The following is a 21,607-nucleotide window of genomic DNA, read 5'->3' on the forward strand; positions in this document are numbered from 1 at the left end:
AAGCTTTTGTACATTTGTTCTTAAAGATGAGCACGTTTAAGAATTCTATAGGGTTTGGTTGCCAAGGATAGAGAGAAATAGGGAAAAAGGCGGGACTGGCCTATGGCTCTGGCTTTTAACAGCATATCTTAAGAACTTTTTGTAGAGGGGGCGCCTGGGTGGCTCAGTGGGTTAAAGCCTCTGCCTTCCGCTCAGGTCATGATCCCAGGGTCCTGGGATCGAGCCCACATCGGGCTTTCTGCTCAGCAGGGAGCCTGCTTACCTGCGCCCCTCTCTCTCTGTCTGTCTCTCTGCCTACTTGTGATCTCTGTCTGTCAAATAAATAAATAAAATCTTAAAAAAAAAAGAGCTTTTTGTAGATAATACTCTACCACCTACCTGTTTCATGTCCAGGATTTTGGCAAAAATCCTGACCAAACATGAACTATTTATTGCAAAACTGCCTTGAACTAATGTGAGGCAATGTATACACTTTATTCTACTAGTGTGACTATCCTTGCCTTTTGTTGCAGAAATATTAATGTCTTTGATTACAAGGTGCTGTTTTAGCTCCTCCTAAGTTGTTCCTTCCCATAATATATGGTAAATGCCCTGAAATACTTTAAAAAAAGTATTTTTTTTCTGAAACATATCCAGACTTGTAGAGCTGTATTGGGTTCAGTGAGAAGATGTACAAAACCTAATTAGTATGCAGTCCATGAATTTCAGTGTTTGTAATAACTGCCCAGGAGCTGCACCACAAACAGGAATTTAAGCCAGCGAATAACGAGAAAAGACTTTGTGGAAATAGTTAAGCTACTTAAGGGCAGAAAAGTTCCCAACACTGTATAATAGAGATCTGCAGTGTTTGGGCAGGAATCTGGGATTTGTCCTTTTTCTTATTCCTTCAGCAGTATTTTTTAAGGTTTTCTTTGCCACCAGCTGAGGTAGGCACTGGGGATAGTACTGTAGTAAGATAAACACAGTAATCATAGGAATTTTTAATTCCTTAAATCTGAATCTTTGCAATTAGCCCAATACTTTACAAAATGCTTTCTTTTGAGGAAAACTTTTTATGGTTCACCTGCTGCTGCTTTTTTTTTTTTTTTCTTAATAATGTCTCCCCTACTAGATGGACAGTTCCTGGAGATCACAGGAATGGAATCTTCTTCATCGGGGTGCTTGGATCTGCACAAGCGTGCAGAGCTATGTGTCAGACTCTTCTTTTTAACTAGGCTTTCTCATTCTCCCTCCTTCTCTCCTTACACGCCCCAGCCCCCCGGCTCCTCTGTTTCTGCCCCTTAATGTGAAGGTGTTCCGCTGTGCTTTATCCTTCATTTTCTCTTTCTGCTCATTCCTTGGCAGTCCTGATCCTTCCCACTGTGGAGATGACTCCTGTGTGTCTAGCAAGGAGACTTGTCCCTTTTCTGTACTTGTCTTCTGAATTGCTAGTGAGTGCCTTAGGTGGAGTTGCTTGATATTACCATGTGCATAATTCTGCCAACACTTCAGTTTTAGCATTTAAAATTGTACTCAGCCTCTTTAACACCAGTCATGCTCCTTCTTCGGACTTCTTTATTTCCTACCCCTCTCTTGGTTAGCCAGATGGGAAATTTTGGAGAGTATCTTTCAGTCCTTCAGCCTTACGGATCACCTTTTACTGCATTGCCATTTTTATTTTCTTAATATCTCGCCTGCCTCCAGCCTTTCATTCCCACTGGATCCCATGTCAGTGTGGGCCTGCGGATTAGTGTGCTCGCTCCAGCCCGTCATTCCTGCCGATGACAGCAGCGTCTTTACAAAGCTCATTGCGGCTTTCACCCTTTAACTTCCCTGTTCACATCCTTTTAGTAGCTCCTTGTCCTCCCTGAAACTACAGAACTTGCTCCAGCCTCCCTACTGCCTGTTGCACAGACTGGTTTCTTTAGTCAACCTGAACTACTCGGCATTTTCTGAATACTCATGTGCTTTTCCGTCTTGGTGTTTTTGCTGCCAGCACTCTCTCCTCCTGAAACCTCATACTCTTATTTACTGAAATCCAACTCATTCTTTGTGTCTCCACTCAGGTTTCATCCGGTCTGGAAGGCCGTTCTTGATTATCTTAGCCTGAAGGGTACTTGTCCCTTTTCTGTATTCTCTTGTGGTTTGGGATGTACTGTATCTTTAATTACCACATTTTGTTTTCCTTTCTCAGTTGTAGACTGAGGGCACAGGCTTAGTTTATTCTGAGATTATTCTCGTAATCTTCACAGCGTCAAGAATAGTGCATTGAATGGTTTTAATACATTCTTATATTTCCTGAATGCCTTCTACGTGCAAAGCCTTTTCTGAAAGCACTTAAAATTGTGGAAGTGGGGGGGTGCCTGGGTGGCTCAGTGGGGTGGGCCCCTGCCTTTGACTCCTGGGATCAAGCCCTGTATCAGGCTCTCTGCTCAGCAGGGAGCCTGCTTCCCTCTCTCTCTCTCTGCCTGCCTCTCTGCCTACTTGTGATCTCTCTCTCTCTCTCTGTCAAATAAAAAATAAATTGTGGAAGTGTACATTTGTGACAAAATGACTAATTTCAAACAAGGTGAAATAGGGGTTGGGACTGAACACAGGGTGTTTTAGAGCAAGGAGTGGTTAGATAAGTTGTAATGAGTAACTATGGAATATTCTCTGGAGGGTTGAAAATTTGTGACTAGTGGAACAACTCAGTTATTAGGCTCATTTGGAAGAATTCAGAGTCCAACTATGATGCTTTGTCCTCAGATCTAAAATTGACACCATTTAGTGTGATGTAATGTATTTTAATTTCAGTTACTTATTTATTTAAAAAAGATTTTATTTATTTATTTGACATATAGAGATCACAGGTAGGCAGAGAGGCAGGCAGAGAGAGCGAGAGGGGAGGAAGCAGGCTCCCTGCTGAGCAGAGAGACCCATGTGGGGCTCAATCCCAGAACCCTGGGGATCATGACCTGAGCTGAAGGCAGAGTCTTAAACCCACTGAGCCACCCAGGCGCTCTTCAGTTATTTATTTTTTAAGATTCTATTTATTCATTTGACAGGGAGAGAGAGAACTAGACTCCGCATTGAGCAGGAAGCCTAATGTGGGACTTGATCCCAAGACCCCCAGATCATGACCTGAGCTGAAGACAGATGTTTAACCTACTTAGCCACCCAGGCACCCCGAATTTAAATTTTAGATTATACGCTGAGAAATTAACAGATTTTATTTCTGAAATCTTTGAATTGTAGGAATTAAAGTCTGGATTTTTATAAAATGTATCGGCTGGTAGCTATTCTTTAGTTAATTAACATCCCTATGATAGTGCTGATCTGTTTTGTTTTGTGTTTCTCCAGTTTATTAAAGACGACTTTCTGCATACTGGTACAGATGTTGACCTTTTCCCATGGCAATGTGTTTCTGTTGCAGATGGTGTGGATGGAAAGCAAGCCCGGAGAACCAATTCCAGCACCCCTCTAGGGGAGCTTTTTGACCATGGCTTGGATAGTTGGTCATGTGTTTACTTTGTTGTGACTGTATATTCCATATTTGGACGAGGACCATCTGGTGTCAGTGTTTTTGTTCTTTATCTCCTGCTATGGGTAGTTTTGTTTTCTTTCATCCTGTCCCACTGGGAAAAATATAACACAGGGATTCTTTTCCTGCCGTGGGGATATGACATTAGCCAAGTGGTAAGTACGCGTTCTGCCTTAAATTTTCAACATTGCCATGAATTTTGGGGGCAAGCTTTTGTCATTCCTTCTTTATAGCCCTTATGCTTTTTTGGCTAGAACTGACTTGGTGCTTTTTAAAAATTTCCTTTTTGTCTTGTGTTATTTCTTGCTTATTTATGAGCAGTTTCAAGTGGAATAGCATAGTGAGCCCTTATATACCTGTTACTTAGCTTCAGCAGCTGCATGGCCAGTCCAGTTTCGTGTATCGCCTTCCTCCCAGTTAGTTTAAAGAAAATTCCTGGTAGTATGTGATAAGTATTTTACTATATCTATCTCTAATAGTAAGAGTACTCTTTAAGCAACCATAGTCACAATGTCATTATTACTAAAAAATGGTTAGCTTCTTTATGTTAATAAATATTCCTTTGAACTGTTGATTTTTGTAAATAAAGATATGCACATGTAATTGTTGCTTTTTTTGCCTTTACTGCCCATGTTTCAATGAGTAGAGATACTTGTTTTCTCTTACTTAATAGGCTTGCTGTTAACTCTCCCTGCCTTTGAATACCAGCTTTTTATGTTGCCATTTTGCCCATTTGCACCTAAGGCCCCAGTAGAGCATCAGACTTCGGAGTGTGTGTGAAGAAAGTGATTGGGTAGGCAAATTGGATCATCCTGTGCCTTAACCAAATCCTGACAGGCCTTACAGTGTTTTAAATTATGGCCAGTTGCTTGCCTTGTTTAGAAGTTAGTTATTTTATGGCATTGTTTGCTGAGAAAAAGACATTTTTAAAGGCAAGAAGACTTGCCACAGTATCGAATTTAAGTGTACTTCTTGCTTTTACTAAAGCTATTTACTAGACTCAGGCTGCATACAGCATTATTGGCTCCCTGATCTTTCCAGCTGTTAATGCCTCTATATGCTTTTGTCTGCATTTTCCTTCCAGACTATATCTTTTGTCTACATAGTGACTGCGATTGTGGGAGTTGAGGCCTGGTATGAACCTTTCCTGTTTAATTTCTTATATAGAGACCTATTCACTGCAATGATTATTGGTAAGAAGCTCCATGTTGAAGCCTATTTTAACATGACTTTATTATTGAAGCCAGTGTTTGATTATCACAAGCCATACCACCTTTCCCTCTCTCCCACACCCTCCAGCAAGCAGAACGACCCTGCAGTCCTGGTTTGAACCAAACCAGTAAGGAAAACGAGGTTTCTGTGTTTTGGTCTATTTCTTGTCAGAAGGAAATAAATACCAAAATCACATAAACCTTGTAAACTATTTAAACTAGTCTAGACTGTTCTTTAGGATCCAAATTTAGTATAGATCCACATTGGTGTAGATTTCATGCCTATCTCAAAATTGAAGATCACTAGTTTGTAGGAAGTAGAATAGATGAAAGGTAGCGACTACTTCATAATACATCCACTCCAAAAGTTGAGGCTTTGTTCCTCTCAGATACTCTCCTTCTTTTGCCACTGGCTGTTAGGTAAAAGTTTCTGATCATGATAATGTTTCCCTTTTGATTTTAGTGAGAGTGGGTATCTACAGCAGGCAGAGTGTTTCCTATGCAAAGAGGCAAGGAGGAAGTTATTTGGGGCTGTGATTTTGGGGCACTAGGAGTGGCATTAGGACCTCTGAAGGAGTAAAATAGCAAACTCTTGGCGATTGCTCTGTTCCCTTGTCTAAAAAATAATCCGCTCTCTCACTACCAGTGAAGCTTGGTAATAGAATGGGCATTGGGTAGGGTTTAGAAACAGCTGAGAATGCGGTGCATTAGGCCCTGGCTTTTAGGCAGTGGTTTGGGCCTTTTTCTGTGGCCCTAAACTACAGATATTTTAGAAACCCACTGTTCTCCAAATCCAAATATTCATTCTTGGGTTTCTGTATGAACTGAATCCTCTGCCTTGAAAAGGCTAGCTATTTTTCACTCCCCGCCACATAGCGAATTGTTTTAAGTGACTAGACCTATGGCAATATTGCTGCATTTTATGTTTAAATGTCAGATTTAACAATAAGATGGAATCCTCTGGTATGTGAGATACATTTTTGAATGTTAAGTGGGTACTTTTAAGAGGCATATAACTTTCTTTGTAGTTTATAAGTTTATCTGAATTCTTCTCTCTGAAATAAAGCAAAAGCCCACGTTTCTTTACAAATAAATAAAGCCGCTTTCCCAGTACAGGGGTACCTCATTTTATTGCACTCACCTCATTGTGCATTGCAGGTACTGTGTTTTTTACAAATCAAAGGTTTGTAGCATCCTTTTAGCTAGCCTGTTAGCGCCGTTTTTCCAACAGCATTTGCTCACTTCATGTCTCCCTCAGTCATATTTTGGTAATTCTTGCAATATTTCAGACTTTTACATTATTATATTTGGTATGGTGATCTGTGATCAGAGATCTTTGATGTTACTATTAGAATTGTTTTGGGGCCCCACAAACCACACCCATATAAGATAGCGACTTAATTAAGAAATGCTGGGTGTGTCTGACTGCTCTACCTACCCTGCTCTCCCTCTTTTTTCTCTCCCTGTCCTCAGGCCTCCCTACTTACTGAGACACACTATTGAAATTAGGCCAGTTAGTGATCCTGTGGTGGCCTCTAAGCATTCAAGTGAAAGGAAGAGTCACACATCTCTCACTTTAAATCACAAATTAGAAATGATTCAGCTTAGTGAGGAAAAAGCCAAGATAGGCCCAAAGCCAGCACCTCCCCATCCCGCCACCAACCAATTAGCTAAGTGTGTAAATGCAAAGGAAAAGTTCCTGAAGGAAATGAAAGGTGCTACTCACTGAATAAATGAGTGGTAAGAAAGCAGAACAGCCTTTTTGCTGATACAGAGCAAGTTTTAGTGGTCTGGATAGAAGATCAAACCAGCCACAACATTCCCTTAAGCCAAAGCCTAATTCAGAGCAAGGCCCTAGCTCTCTTCAATTCTTTGAAGGCTGAGAGAGGTAAAGAAGCTGCAGAAGAAAAGTTTGAAGCTAGCAGTGGTTGGTTCATGAAGTTTAAGGAAAGAAGGCTTACCTGTATCATGAAAGTGCAAGGTGGAGCCTCAAGTGCTGACGTAGAAGTTGCAGCAAATTATCTGGAAGGTGATTAAGGAAGGGGCTACACAAGCAACAGGTGTTCCGTCTAGATGTGACCACTTTAATACTGGAAGGAAATTACATCTAGGACTTCGTAGCTAGAGTGGAGAAGTCAATGCCTGGCTTCAAAGGACAGGCTGACTCTCTTTTTCGGGGCTAATGCAGCTGCTGACTTGAAGGTGAAGCCAGCGCTCATTGACTATTCCGAAAGTACTAGGGCCCTTAAGAATTTGTTAAATCTACTCTGCCTGTCTTCTCTACATGGAACAACAAAGCCTGGATGGTAGCACATCTGTTTACAACACGGTTTACTGAATATTTTAAGCCCATTCTTGAGATCTGCTCAGAAAAAGATTCCTTTCAATATATTTCTTCTCATTGACAAGCACCTGGTCACCCAAAGCTCTGATGATGATACACAGTGAGATTAATGTCATTTCCTTGCTTGTTAACACAGCATCCATTCTGCCAGAGATTGAAGAGTAATTTTGACTTTCACGTCTTATGATTGAAGGAATAGATACCTTTCTGTAAGGCTGTAGCTGCCATAGAAAGTGTTCCTCTGATGGATCTGGGCAAAGTAAATTGGAAACCTTTTGGAAAGGAGTCACCATTCTAGGTGCCACTATTCGTGGGGAGAAGTCAAAATAATCAACATCTACAGGAATTTGGGAGAAGTGATTTCTGACTTTTATGGATGACATTGAGGGGTTTAAGATGTCAGTGGAGGAAGTAAGTAGCTGTGGTGGAAATAATAAGAGAATTAGAAGTGGAGCCTTGAAGATATGACTGAGTTGCTGCCATCTCATGATGTAACAGATGAGGAGTTACTTCTCACAGACCAAAAAAGAAAGTGGTTTTCTTGAAATAGAATCCATTGTTGAAGATGCTGTGAAGATTGTTGGGATGACAAAAGATTTTGAATATTACATCAGCTGAGTTGAATAAAGCAGTGGCAGGGTTTGAGAGGATTGGCTCCTATTTTGAAAGGAGTTCTGTGGATGAAATGCCATCAACCAGCATCGCAGACTCGAGAGAGATTGTGAAAGGAAGAGTCAATGTGGGAAGCTTCATTGTTTGCTATCGTAAGAGCTTGCCACAGCCATCCCCACCTATAGCGGCCATCAACCTCAAGTCAGGACCCTCCACCAGCAAAAAGATTATGACTAGCTGAAAGATGATGGTTAGAATTTTTTAGTAATAAGGTATTTTTTTAGCTCAGGCATGTACATTTTTTTTATACATAATGCTGTTTTACTCAATAGGCTACATTATAGTAGAAACATAACTTTTATGAACTGGGAAACCAAAAAATTGATGTGACTTGCTTTATTGTGACATTCACTTCATTGTGATGGTCTGGAATAAAACCCGCAATCTCACTGAGGTATGCCTGTACTTTTTATGGAAAGTACATTAGGTGCTATTTAGAGGAGAAATAGAAGATACAGTATGTCTCTTTGGCTACCTATATATAGCCCGGCTTCCTCTATGCCTGCTGTATTTAAGATAAAGCTATTTTAAGATATTTTAAGCTAAAAATACTCTTGGTAGCAAATCTTTTGCAAGTTTCTGACAGCCTATTTTCAACACCTCAGAGCTATAGTGATTCTGGGTTAATTAATCCAGCTCTGGCTCCCCTACCAGTACTTCCTAACTTGACACAGTGTCAGTTGCTAAAAATTTCTGAGGATGTCAGCTTGTCTTCCTTTCTCTCTGGGCTCTTCTAACTTGGGTAACTGTCATAGTTGGGCTTGGAAGTGGCAGAGTAATTCATCTTTTCAAATGAGATTTCTGTTTGGTGGATTCTAGTCTTTTCATCTGTTTTTAGCAAAATGTCTTTAGGAGTCGTTTTGAGGGAATACGTTTCTGTCTTTGATCCTTAAGCTCATAGCTACATTGACCACCTTCCCACCCCAAGCCAAGTACAGTCAGTGGGAGTCTGGAGTGGTCAGACTAGGGCTGATTTGTTGAGTGACGGTGAAATACCCAAATGATGTAGCCAGAAACTTGCCACGGGTGTTAATTTGGATTGTGACAGAGGAAAAAAAAATCAGGAATTTACATCTCTATAATTTGTAGAATCAGAGAATTTTAAAAATGCAAGGTACATTAGGAAGTCATTTAACCCATCTGTATTGTACAACTGTGGAATCTGAAGCTCAGAGAGATCATCTGATTTGCCCAAGAGTACATCACTAGATTTTGGAGTCGTATGTAGGAAGCTTATAGTTAAAGCTATAAGAGAGGATTCCCAGGGGGAGATTAGAAGCACAGTTGAATGCCGAGTTAGGAATATGCCAGGAGGCAGAGTTGCCAATAAAGGACAGCACATGTAATGGTTGGATAACTAACAGCGCTGGGAGAATGGATCGCAAAGGCCAAGGCGGGAAAGAATTGCAGTTAGTGGAGCGTCAACAGAGTCCTTTACTTAGAAGTCAGGAGTGAAGAAAGAATATTGAATTTGATCATTAGGAGAACTTGGTAAATTCCAGAGTACAGTTTTCTGCAGAGGGAAGGCAGAATGAATGAGTCCTGAGGAAGGGCACAGGAAGGTCTGGTGAGTGATAGGGGAGAGTAAGAGAAGAAATAGATAGCGAGGGCAGCAGAAGCAAGGGGAGGGCTTCTTGGGAAGGCTGTCCTTGGTTTCGGGTTTGAGGGGAAAGAACCAGTGTATGCTTAGGGGTGGGTGGAGAAATTCAGAATGCTAGGGAGATAAAAATAAGTGGAAATGGGAAACCACAGAATCCATGAATCAGCCCCTCTTTCAGTAACTCACACTTATGCAATTTACTGCACACCAGGTACTGTTCCAGGTATCTTTATGTATAACAACTCATTTAATTCTCAAAACTGTACGGGGTCAGTACTATTATGTCTATTTTATAAAAGAAGAAATTGAGGCACTGAAACGTTAATCTGCCTGAAATCTCATAACTTGCAGACACAATCGAGGTTCAAGCCCCATCTGGCCCCTGACCTCTGCTCTGAATCAGCGAGCTATACTGCTGCTCTTCTGCTTATAAATGTTCAGAAGTGTGTTTAATTTCAATACGAAAGTCAACTTGAACCTGCGAATTATTGGGTCTAAAAGCATTAAATATTGTATGTATTTGAAATTTCTAAAAAATCACTCGAATAATAATAACAATAGTTTAAATATTTTTCCTTTTAGGCTGTGCATTATGTGTGACTCTTCCAATGAGTTTATTAAACTTCTTCAGGTAAGTATTTCTTAATTGGGCAAGAAATGTGAAAATTGTTACTTAGATGAATTTTAGGATCTGTTTTACTTTTGGGATCTGGGCATTTTGGAAAGGTTCTGAAACCTATGTTTTGAATCTGGAATGAGGTCAGGGTCATGTAGGGTCTACAGTGGCAGCTGAGAACTCAGTTCAAGCACAGCACAGAACTACTGGTGCTTTTGTTACAGCTTTTGGCTCACCAGACAGTCTTCCATTTGTCATTTTTTTGTGGAGTGAATTGGGAAGGTGAGTGTTCTTGTTGAATATTGAGAGGTTTATGTTCTTTTTAGAAATTGATTATAAGTTTTTATAAGTTGATTCTGTGTAAGTTTAGTTAGCATGATCATAAAATTTCTGAACTTGTGTAGTTTAGGACCTAACCCTTGATCTCTGCTGATTTCCAGGTAGCATTATATGAAAGTTCTTGCCAGAGAAGTGGGGCAAGGGTTAGGTAGGAGTTTCCTGGGTGGTGTTTTTTTTCTTTGGTCTGCACTTCTCCACCTTTGCTTAGCCACACGGAAATTACATAGGGAACCTGAATGCATTTTGCTGTTTCCCTCCTTGGTAATTTTGCTCCCACTTCCCTCTAGTACTGTTCCTCTGCTTGAAACCCTTCCCACTTCATCCTTCAGCCCTCAGATCTGTCCTGCAGAATCCTATCTGTGTCCAGCCAAGCTCTATGAGTCTTCCCTATTTATGGCAGCTGGCAGGCATTCACAGAAACCGTAAAATTCAAGGCTCTGAAGGCCTTAGAGTTGGAGACATTTTCTCCTCATCTTCTAAGGATGCGGTCCTGAGTGGGCGGGATCTCATCCAAGATCGTGTAGATCGTGTAATCAGGAGCAGAAGCCAGACTAGAATCTGGGCTCTGTTCAGATGAGCAGACCTGTCTCGGAGTGTGTGCTGGAGATACCGAGACAGGCTATGGGCAATCTCAGTGCAGTCTTCCCCTGGTGGGTTCTCTGTTACTTTGTATCGTAGCTGTGCTCTGAGGTACTTCCTTGTGATGTTGTGTGCATTTTATTTCTCCTGGTGGACTGTAAATCTCACAAAACAAAGATCAAGTTCTGTGCATCTTTACATTCCAGGGGACTAGGGCTCAGAAGACTTACATGCTAGTCCTGGCCCTGCCACTTGGTAGCAAGTTAAGTAAATTTAAATTCTCACATCGTCACTTAACTTGTCTGCAAAATGGGTTTAGTAAAGTTGGTTCTATTTGTGCTATGGGAGTATTATGAGTGTAAGTGAGTAAGTGTGAAAGTACTTTGAAAACTACAAAATTAAAAAAAAAGAAAACTATAAAATTTACAAATGCAGTGTAAGTTTTATATGTAATAATGTTCTTTGTATTACCTGATTTCTTTTTTTCAGAAGCTATAAAAATAACACCTTGAAATACAATTCAGTCTATGAAGCTATGGTTCCCTTTTTTTCTCCATGTTTGCTCTTCATTTTGTCTACAGCATGGATCCTTCAGTCGCCTTCAGATATTTTAGAGTTGCATCCAAGAGTATTCTACTTTATGGTTGGAACAGCCTTTGCCAACATCACAGTAAGATTTTTTTTCTCCTTTTTTAATTAAAAAAATTTTTTTTTAAAGATTTTATTTATTTATTTGACAGACAGAGATCACAAGCAGGCAGAGAGGCAGGCAGAGAGAGAGGGGAGGAAGCAGGCTCCCTGCGGAGCAGAGAGCCCGATGCGGGGCTCGATCCCTAGACCCTGGGATCATGACCTGAGCCAAAGGCAGAGGCTTTAACCCACTGAGCCACCCAGGCGCCCCGGGAGAAATTTCTTTTATCCAAACTGTTACCTAGGCAGAATCCCTTCTCTAGCAGCCTTGCTAAATTATTCTTCCCGACTCTTCTGACACACACTCTGAGGGTCCGTGGGTTTGGAGGTGTGGGCAGATGAGCAATTGAGAAATACTGATTTTAATAATGTCGTGGAACTCTGTTGGCTCAAGTAATCGAATGCTTTTTAAATGTTGGAGTGACTAATTTTGGAAGTGTGTTGCTAATTAAATTTTCATTCTTTTTTTTTTTTTCCTCCTAACTTCAAGTGTCAGCTGATTGTTTGTCAAATGAGTAGCACCCGGTGCCCATCTTTGAATTGGTTCCTGGTTCCTCTTTTCTTGGTTGTCCTGGTGGTAAACTTAGGAATAGCCTCTTACGCCGAGAGCATTCTCTTATATACTTTAACAGCTATTTTCACTCTGGCCCACATCCATTATGGAGTACGAGTGGTGAGTAATCTAAGGCAGAAGGGGTTCCATTTGGTTCTTGTAAGTACTAGGAAAGGAGGTGAGGGGAAAATTTCAAAAGAAAGTTGCTTATTAAAGTAGCTGGAAGAATTTGGCTATTCTCTATACATTTTAAATAATATCCAGGTGCATAATTTCAGATATCATTTCTCTGATGAATATGTCACAGTAACTTCAAATAATTTAAAAGCTGGATAATTATTATGAGGAATTAGTTGTTTTTAAGTAGAAATGTAAATTGTTTTCTTGGTGAATGGAATTGTAAACTCTCACGTACTTTTAATTCTATGAGGACCAAATAATCCCGTTTGTTGATGATTTATTTCTATACTTGCTTCATTAGCATTAGGGACATTTTTACCAGGGGGAAATATTAGGAGAGAGTGGATTTAAGGAGGATTTTGCATACCTTAATATTCTCTTCTAAAGCAAGAGAATAGTTTCAGGGCAAATGGACTAAGATAGATAAAGTGAAAATGAGAACCATGCAAGTTTATTTTCTTTCCTCACACTTTAACAGTCTTTTCTAATTAGTTTATGTATTTTAGCATGGTCTTATAAATACAGTTTTTATTGTTGTACAATATTCCATCAAGGAGAGTACTTAATAATTACCCAGTGTACTTAGTTATGATCCAGTTATTTTAACCATTTATGTTGTTTCCAGTTTTTCATCTTTATAAATTAAAGTTAGAGTGAACAATCTGGAATATATTTTTCTTTGTTTTCCAACAGTAGTTTCAGAACAATGAAAAATGTAAAAAGGTATTCATATTATTATTCATATTTTTATGACTCTTAAAATGCTCCTATTTGGTATACTTGTCTTAAAAGGAACCCTGCTCAGACTCAGTTTGAGAAACAAAATGTTTTCTATACCGTTGAACATATTTTTAAGATGGGGGCACCTGTCATGCTTGGTAACTACTTTGTGCTGTGCATATGTTGCTAAACTTAGGTTTCTTCTCTTAGTGTTCTCCCCAAAGTAGCCTACATTTGTTGGGATAAAATAGATGAACAAAAAAAATCCATGATAACTAGGGATTATGACATGAAGACATAATTGTTTTTATTTGCACATATTAACATAAATGTTTCACTTTGTATTAGCACTTTTATCTTCTATTTCATCAGTCATGTATGAAATAGAATGTTGTTGTAAATGTCTTTTATAATTGTGTTTATTTATTATAACTCCTCAGAAGCATATCTTTAGGCAACTGTACATAAACCAAGCCAAAACATTTTTTTCTTTAAATTACAGAAGTAGTACATTTTCACTGTTAAAAACCTGGAAAAGAAATACAAGTTATTGAAAAAAAAAAATTCCAGGAACATCTTTTTTTTTTTTTTTAAAGATTTTATTTATTTATTTGACAGGCAGAGATTATAAGTAGGCAGAGGGAGAGAGGAGGAAGCAGGCTCCCCACTGAGCAGAGAGCCCGATGTGGGGCTCGATCCCAGGACCCTGGGATCATGACCTGAGCTGAAGGCAGAGGCTTTAACCCACTGAGCCACCCAGGCGCCCCCAGGAACATCTTTTTTGTCCGTCTTTGTGCTCTTGCCACTTCTGCAACTTCTAACCAGAAGGTGAAACAGCAATACAAAAAGCATTCACTTTTGAACTATTAACATATAGATAATAACAATAGAGCTAGAAAGTATCAAATAAATGATATTTGGTAACTGACACATAATCAGGGTCTTGCCTACCCACCAGGAATACCTTAACTAGCATGGCCTAAATCTCATAAAATGTACAGATCTACTTCTATACAGTTTCTTCAGGATTAGGAATGATTACCTAGAAATGCTATAAGCAGTTGAGTCAAACTATGTATGTAAATATTTGATCTACTAGATCTTATAAGTCAGCTAACCCTATAATTTTTCAGCAGATTTGGGTGTGAATCTGTGTGGTCCAGAGGGCTCTGGAAAGACTACATGTTGGAGTTAGGTTTAAGTCCTAACCCTCCCAGGGATAGTTCTGGAATTCTACAGAATTCTATAGCTTTCTAGCTCTATAGCTATCCTAGAAAAGCCTTTTCTTTACTTCTGCTGAGTTTTGCCACATCAGTAAATTGTTATCTCCAGAGGGTGAATTCTGTGTCTTTTGAAAAATTTATTAGGAATGTATTTGTCACTACCTCATGTTCTGGTTTTCTGCAGGTAAAGCAGCTGAGCAGCCATTTTCAGATTTATCCTTTCTCATTGAGGAAACCAAACTCAGATTGACTAGGAATGGAGGAAAAGAACATTGGCCTGTAATCTACAGAAAAAAGTACTGTAAATAAGATGCTTGTAAATATTTCATCCATCACCATTGAACTAAAAATGACCTGCTTAACAGACCTGGGAACTCAAGTTTGTAGAGTACTTGGACAGCAGGAGGGATACAAATGATCTGAACTTATGGAATTTTGGACCTGCTAACTCCCAACTTATTTTATTTTTTATAAAACCATGTGGCATTTTGGTTGAGCATAATGTACTTTAGATAAGCAAAATGTTTCTAGTGAGTTTAGCTTCATGAGTCTATGGTATTTTGGTTCATACAGAGTTAAGGATGCTTTGCTTTTATTTTTAAAGTCCCCAAATTGGTTTAGGAACACTGATAACATTAAGAAAATGGCAAAATGTTTTCATATTTGGTACTACTTTAGTAGTAGGTCTTTAGCGGTGGAAGTTATCAATAGCCCAGATCTAAAATAGGGAAAAGGTAAGAGCAAGTCACCTTTAGCAAGAGATGCCAAATGATCACAGAACTATGATGTACAGTTGCCAAATACTGGTTTCTCTTTCCCATGGAAATGCCTTTTTTCCTCATGCGCTGAGAGAGCTGGTATATATATATTTAGATTCTCTAGTGTTCTGGCTCTCTTTGTTTGGGAGAGATCTTGATAAATGACTTAATTTTCTTTTAAAGAAAAATGTTCGATTGACTTAGCAGAGAGTAGATCATAATTGTAGCTTACCCATTGACATGGTTCATCGTTTAAATGTGGCATTTCCCCCCTCAGCTGCAAGTTGCTGAGACTGGGTGCCCGAGAACTATGTTTATATGAATGCATGTGACAGCCCCAGTCTTACGGTAATTACTTGTAGGGAACACAGGTAAACTTCCTTATAAGAGAAATTTACTTCGGACTTAGAAATCTCATGAGCCTCACTATGAATTCCTGCTATGAACCGTACTACAAAATTAGTTTTCTGATTCGGTTTGCCCTGCCTTCCTTCCTACCCTCCTTCCTTCTGTCCTTCCATCTCTTTTTTATGGAGGTGAGAGTGCCGTGTTTTTTATTTCATAAGGTTAAAGAAGTAGAAATTCTTCCCTTCTTGACTTGTCCGCTTCCCCGTTTGAAGAAAGTTTTTGATATATATGCCTTACTGAGTACCTACTGTCTTTAATGTGACCTGGAATAATTTTTGAAGTTTACTGACAAACATAAAAAAATCCCTTTGATTTAACTGTGGTTGATCTGTAGATTACACCTTTTCATGAATGTGGATATATTATTTCTTTTTGACTCTGTCTCCATTTACTTTGGTGGTGGTGAAATTTACTTGCTGATTTTCTTTAATTTTCCACTGAGTGAAGTTTGTGCTTGAATGAAGAGTGTATCTTAAACCCTTTTTTTTTTGGATGGATTGCACTTGGATAAAATAGGCACCACTGTGTTGATATGTAATTAAATTTTTAACCATTATTTATCTATGAATGTGACCATTGTTAAATTTAATTATAGTGTATTCCTTTTTGAATTTCAGTCTGCTGCTTTGTAAAAATAACTATGTAATCGATATTTCAGTTTTAAAATTTGTAAATCCTAATCATTGTCATCCAGGCTATTAGAAATGAGGAGTCAAGGAGCTAACTTACGGTTCTGTATTCATTTTTTTAAAAATGGTTCATAAAGATTGAGATATATTCATTGACTTTTTCTGAGACTGAACATGGTGAGAAATGGATGCTGGAAAATGTGGATAGTGATTCTGTGTTAATAAATCGCCATCATGGAGGTCAGAGAATGAACAAATGAAGTAACGGTAACTCTATTTTTTGTAGACCTTGTTTTTTGTCATCTATAAAATTGAATAGGATTAAGTGGTAATTTGGGCTGGGAACAAAGCTTTGTTTGTTCTAAGGTTTCTGAGCTAATCATTTTACCTTTTGCTGATCTTGTACACAAGAATAAGATTAATCTGTATTATATAAGAAGAGAACTGAGAGATGTTTGTAAATGAAAAATTTGGACCACAGGCTTTCTTCACCTTGTACAGTATAGTTTAAAAAAAAAAAATACCCTTCCGGTGTAGGGTCATGTTCTATACTTTTGGGGCTGTTTTACCTCAGGAGTGTCTTTCTGTTCTTTTTCCATTGCATCGAGTTTATTTGAAATGGTTTTGCGCGTTTAATTCATGACCTGTTTCTCTGTAGGGGTAAAGAATTGCGCCAGTTTTATTGACACCATTAGATGAAAGGTGGCTCTCAACAAGACGAAAGTGAAACTGAGTGAAGTACTGTTTGAGAATACCGTGGACTTGTAAATCTTCAGTGGACTTCTGACTTTTTCTTGGTTTAGTCTGCCATCTTGAACTTACCTCGAAAGTCCCCATTTGTTGTTTAGTGATACAGCAGCTGAAGCAGGATTTAACTTGCAAATAGCTCTGTGCATTTGTGTCATACCAATTATCATAACATTTCCAAAGTATAAAAGATACTTCAGGCTTATGCATGATATTTTGGGGTGAGTCTTCCACCCCAGCCTTTCTCCCAGCATACACTGAGCCGCCTTTGGGGAGCAGTGGCATGGTTGGTCATACATGCATGTTTTCTGTACATTTCAGAATGGAGTGCCTTAGCCAGGCCAGATGTTTGCTTTGTGTTTCTGCTGACCAAAGTTACCTAGACCTGTGAGAAGTTACTTGTCAGGTTATGGTATGAAAAATGTCCTTTCCTGCTTGTCAGAAATTAATTCCCCTATATTTGAGGGGAGCATGGGATAGAAAAATCCTTAAAATGCCTGGATAGAGTATGTTGTTGCTGCCTTTTCTGATCCTTTACTAACATTCATGATCTTTAGTGCATTACACAGTTTAAGATCATCACAGTTGAAACTGCCATTCTTCCATTTATACATAATAGATGTAGTTCATGAGTTTTAGTTTCAAGTAATGGAGTGAATAATTTCAAAATAAAAACCTAAATAGTCCTTGGCCTTTTAATAATATCATGCTTAAAATATTTTAAATTCTAATTTAAAAAAGCTCCATGTTGATTATGGTCTAGAATGTTCTACTACTACCATCATGTCATTTATTTTAATATAGAGGTATGGGGAAGAGGAGTGTATGTCTAGAGTTGCCCAAATTCTAAAGAGGTACTGAGAAAGAATTAATCATGACCTGGAGTCGGCTTTGGGGGAATCTGGAAAAGAAAAATCAGGCATAGGGTCCACCTGAAGGAGAAGAAAGGATCACCTTAAATGCCCAGTGCCTATAGTGCTCAATGATCCTAATGCAGTGCAGAGTTTTAAATAGTTAAAATTTAAATCGTCGTTCCGCCACTAACTTCAAATTCAAATGTGAATTTGAAAGGTTCCCAAGTGTTCAGTTTTCAAAGAATTTATTTTGTAGTCAGTCAAAAAACATTTGGAGTGTTCCTTGCTTTCCAAAGTAGACTTTTCTTCTATAACCTGTGGAAAATAAAAAGATAAACTGAAGGTGTTTGAATCAAAGGGTCTCTTTCCCCTTTATATTTTAACTAGAAGCCTCTGTGTAACTCTTCCTTTTCATTCTTCAGCCAGTCTCTCTTTTGACTTGCTACACCTAGGACAGAGACGCCCACTTGCTTTGAGCACCTAGGTCTTGCCACATTCCATATCTCCTGGATTGCCTTAGATCTCTTGACATGTCAAGGACTGGGAACGTGCCAGAGGGAACAGAGTAAACCGATAGGCTAGAACTTTTGACTTTGGGTCCCCAAAAAAGCCAAAAACAAATACAGAAATCTTTGGTTGTGTTGAGTCCTGTGTTCAGAGTGGCTTTTATCTTGACCTCAGTTCTGGTCTTAATTGAGTTCTCTATAGGAGATATCTGGTCAGATTAGAATTTTCTTTGTCCTGTGAGGTGTCTTTGTAAGAGCAGGCCCTTTCTTGAGCACCCTCTGGGTGAATAACCTTCCTAAGTTAGCTGCCAGTACTAGAACCTTCCAGAAGGAATTTTAATTAGTATGCTGCATTTGAAGCACTTTGACATGTACATTTTAAGTGAGTTTTAACAGTAAAACGGTGTTAAACTAATCACTGTGAAACTTGAAAGTGTGATGCTCTGTACATCTTAGGAAGCTTAAGTAGATTTCTGATTTTTCCTTTATTAATTAGGTAACCCATGTGATTTGCATATTTTACTTTTCATCTTTGACAGTGGCACAGATGACTGACATATTGGTAGGCAGTTACATTAGGGTGTATGGTAAATCATGGTTGTGTAGCTTTTTCAGAGAAAGTGTCGACATGTTCCTTTTGTGGAACCATGGGAGTGGGATTTATTGGCTACTGCAAAATAAATGTAACCTTACTTTTTAATCCACTTGGTAGTAATATGCTTCACTCTTTAATAAACAAGTGTGCAAGAGATAGTAATCTAGCTGGGTTTTTGTTTTGTTTTTAGGCAGGGACCTACTCTTTAGACAGATCTTAAATGAGCTTATATTTAGGGAAGCAAAAGATGTTCTGTCATTTGTAACCCTCTCACAGGTGGCCTGCGTGAGGGAGTGGTGTTTCATTTTGTCAGAAAGGCCAGGTTCCCAGAATTGGAAAATAGTACATGGACTGATTTTAGAATATTTCAACAAAGCCTTATCTCTGTAGGAAAGTCCATTTGGACCTAACAGAAGGTTTGTCTGGTCTTCTACAGACCCATTCATGTTGTTTTACTCTTCACAGAATCATTTTTAGAAAGGTAGGCTAAATCAGAGTGGTGCTGTTTTTAAACCTTGTGAATTGGATCATGGCCATATAGTACCTAATGTGACATGGAACTCAGAGACAGTATTAAAGATACCAGGTGTGGGGGAGCCTGGCTGGCTCAGTTGGTAGAGCGTGCGACTCTTATTCTCAGGGTTGTGTGTTCGAACCCCATGTTCAGTGTCGAGATTACTTAAAAAAAAGAATCTTAAAAACAATACCAAACAACCAGGAATGGCTAACTGCCAGGATGCCTGATGGCTCTTTGGCTAAAGTCTTCTCTTGACCAGTTTCTGTGGATAATGATTAAGATTAGACTTGATTTAGTTTTTTTTTTTTAATTAAAACACACACAATTTGCCATCAGTCTGATATTCTTGACAAGCAATTTTTTTTAAATCTCTAAAGTAAGTTCTTCACCTTACTTGGGACCTGCTTAGTTAGTATGTGATGTTATTAACCCGTTATGGGAGGAGTTTTCATTTTGCAAGATCTGTGAATGTTGCGTTTTAAATCTGTTTGAATTACTGGTATCATTCAGCAGCCGGCTCTAACAACTGCCAGTTACAACTGCCCACAATATTAACACTGTAGGTTATTTTGCTTAGCTAACTTACCCTATTAGCTTTCAAGAGACAAAGTCCCAGTGACATGTAATGACTTGCTCGTTCCAAAATGTGCCAAGAGAGCGGACTTCAGTATTAAACTCCAAATTTCAATTGTTTAAAAAAAAATGGCATTTTTCTCTGGGTAATGGGGAGGCAGTGAATTACTGCCCAGGTGCAAACTCCCTACCACCTACCTTGTCCCCTTACCCTTCCATCCAGCGTATAATAGGTTAAATTTGCAGGAATTTAACTGTAGGTAGAGAAGTTGGTACTTTTCCGAGTAAGGCTTCATGCCCTGTGACTAAGAAGAGGTGGCGGGAATCACGGCCGAATCAGTCACTCAGCTGTGTCGCTTGAGCCATTGCAGTTTGCTTTGGGGAACATTCTGAAATGAAAGGATGACTCCTTCCCTTCTCAGGTCCCTAGAAACAACCCCACTTAAGCAGCCGGCATGTGGTAGCGACAAGTAGAGTATATTAGAGTGGAAGATAAAGGGGAGCACAAAGTCTTTTGTTTCCTCTTTCAAGTCGTTCCGTGAGCTTTTTCATCATCGGTCTGTCCAGAACTTGGTGTGTTCATCGTAAATAACATAGCATTTACTTGACCTGGTTATGGTCATGGTGTGGCGTGTGTATGTACCTATTTAATATGGACACATATTTCTGCATTATATGTATGATACGTTCCTTTACCCATGCAGTCCGTTCTTGATTATCTGCAACATGGTGAGCCCTCATGAGAGTGTTCTCTTCTCATGGACCTAGCATGTAGCCTGTAACTCTGTGAAGCCTCTTCCCGCTCCGGAGCCACAGTCTCTCCTATTTGCAGTTCCTCTTCATCCCCAAGGAAGGGCCTTGAAATATGTCACTTTGTTTCCCTTTCAGCAGGGATTGCGAATGAGAAAGATAGCTGCTTCCACAGGGTTTGAGGCTTCTGGCTCTGAAGGATGATGCAGCCCATTCCTGGCCCAGAGGCAGCTTGGGAGCAGTTGTGCTCAAGGGCTCGTAGAGGGGATAAAATCCAGCCCTTGCCGAACAGGGACTTCATACCTTGCTTAAATTCCTGAGCTCCAGTGTTGCGAGGTCTTAGGTAATTTGACACACAAATAGATGACAGCTGTGGGTTTTCACTGTCACTTTCCCATCATTGGTGTTACTGTTCCCTATTGCGAGCCCAGATAATCAAGACCCGACTGTTTCTTGCCACTGGATTCTGGAAGCCTTGCCCTTTCAACTGGATTTATGTTTGTTTCTGCTGCTGTGAACCCCAAAAGTAATGCAGTAGGTTTTAATTTAAAATTGTTTAATTCTATTGTTGATAAATATTTATTGTAATAAAAGTAAAGAGTAAATAATTTTTAAATCCTTTTAACTGTTTTCAGATTGTCTTCTTTGTCCTTGGTAAGTGCAGGAGTGGAGGGAGCTGTGGGGAGAAAATAATGTCCAGCCACTTGCCTAAGATCTTGTTACTGATTATTTTAAAACAAAACTTTAAATGTTTTTTTCTTTTGTTTGTTTAAAGAAAGATCAGTCCAGGGACGCCTGGATGGCTTAGTTAAGCGTCTGTCTTTGGCTAAGGTCATGATCCCAGGGTCCTGGGATCGAGCCCTGCCATGGGTCTCCCTGCTCTGTGGAGAACCTGCTTCTCCCTCTGCCCTGCCTCCCACTCATTCTCTCTCTCTCAAATAAATAAAATTTCTTAAAATAAAATAAAAAAAAATAACCACCAGCCTGCTTGCTGCCGGGTGTTCTGCAGTCCTGGGCCCTGTTTCAGAAAGCAGAGTACCA

General features: G+C 39.3%; 1 protein-coding gene across 2 annotated transcripts in view; it reads left to right on the plus strand.

Moving 5' to 3' along the window:
- The window catches only part of SELENOI (selenoprotein I), a 40,828-nt gene extending 19,632 nt beyond the window's left edge, over nucleotides 1-21,196 (plus strand). Inside the window, exons 5-10 of one of the 2 annotated variants that reach the window (XM_059405288.1) lie at nucleotides 3,395-3,657; nucleotides 4,587-4,695; nucleotides 9,912-9,960; nucleotides 11,353-11,533; nucleotides 12,044-12,226; nucleotides 14,414-21,196. In XM_059405288.1, the coding sequence (XP_059261271.1) occupies nucleotides 3,395-3,657; nucleotides 4,587-4,695; nucleotides 9,912-9,960; nucleotides 11,353-11,533; nucleotides 12,044-12,226; nucleotides 14,414-14,512 (884 nt within the window). In that variant the 3' untranslated portion in view covers nucleotides 14,513-21,196. Of the gene's footprint in view, nucleotides 1-3,394; nucleotides 3,658-4,586; nucleotides 4,696-9,911; nucleotides 9,961-11,352; nucleotides 11,534-12,043; nucleotides 12,227-14,413 lie in introns of those variants that run through there. The other variant, XM_059405289.1, reaches the window with a different exon arrangement.
- The last annotated feature ends 411 nt before the right edge of the window (nucleotides 21,197-21,607 follow it).

This window comes from Mustela nigripes, chromosome 7 (genome assembly GCF_022355385.1).
Source record: "Mustela nigripes isolate SB6536 chromosome 7, MUSNIG.SB6536, whole genome shotgun sequence".
Lineage (NCBI taxonomy): Eukaryota > Metazoa > Chordata > Mammalia > Carnivora > Mustelidae > Mustela > Mustela nigripes.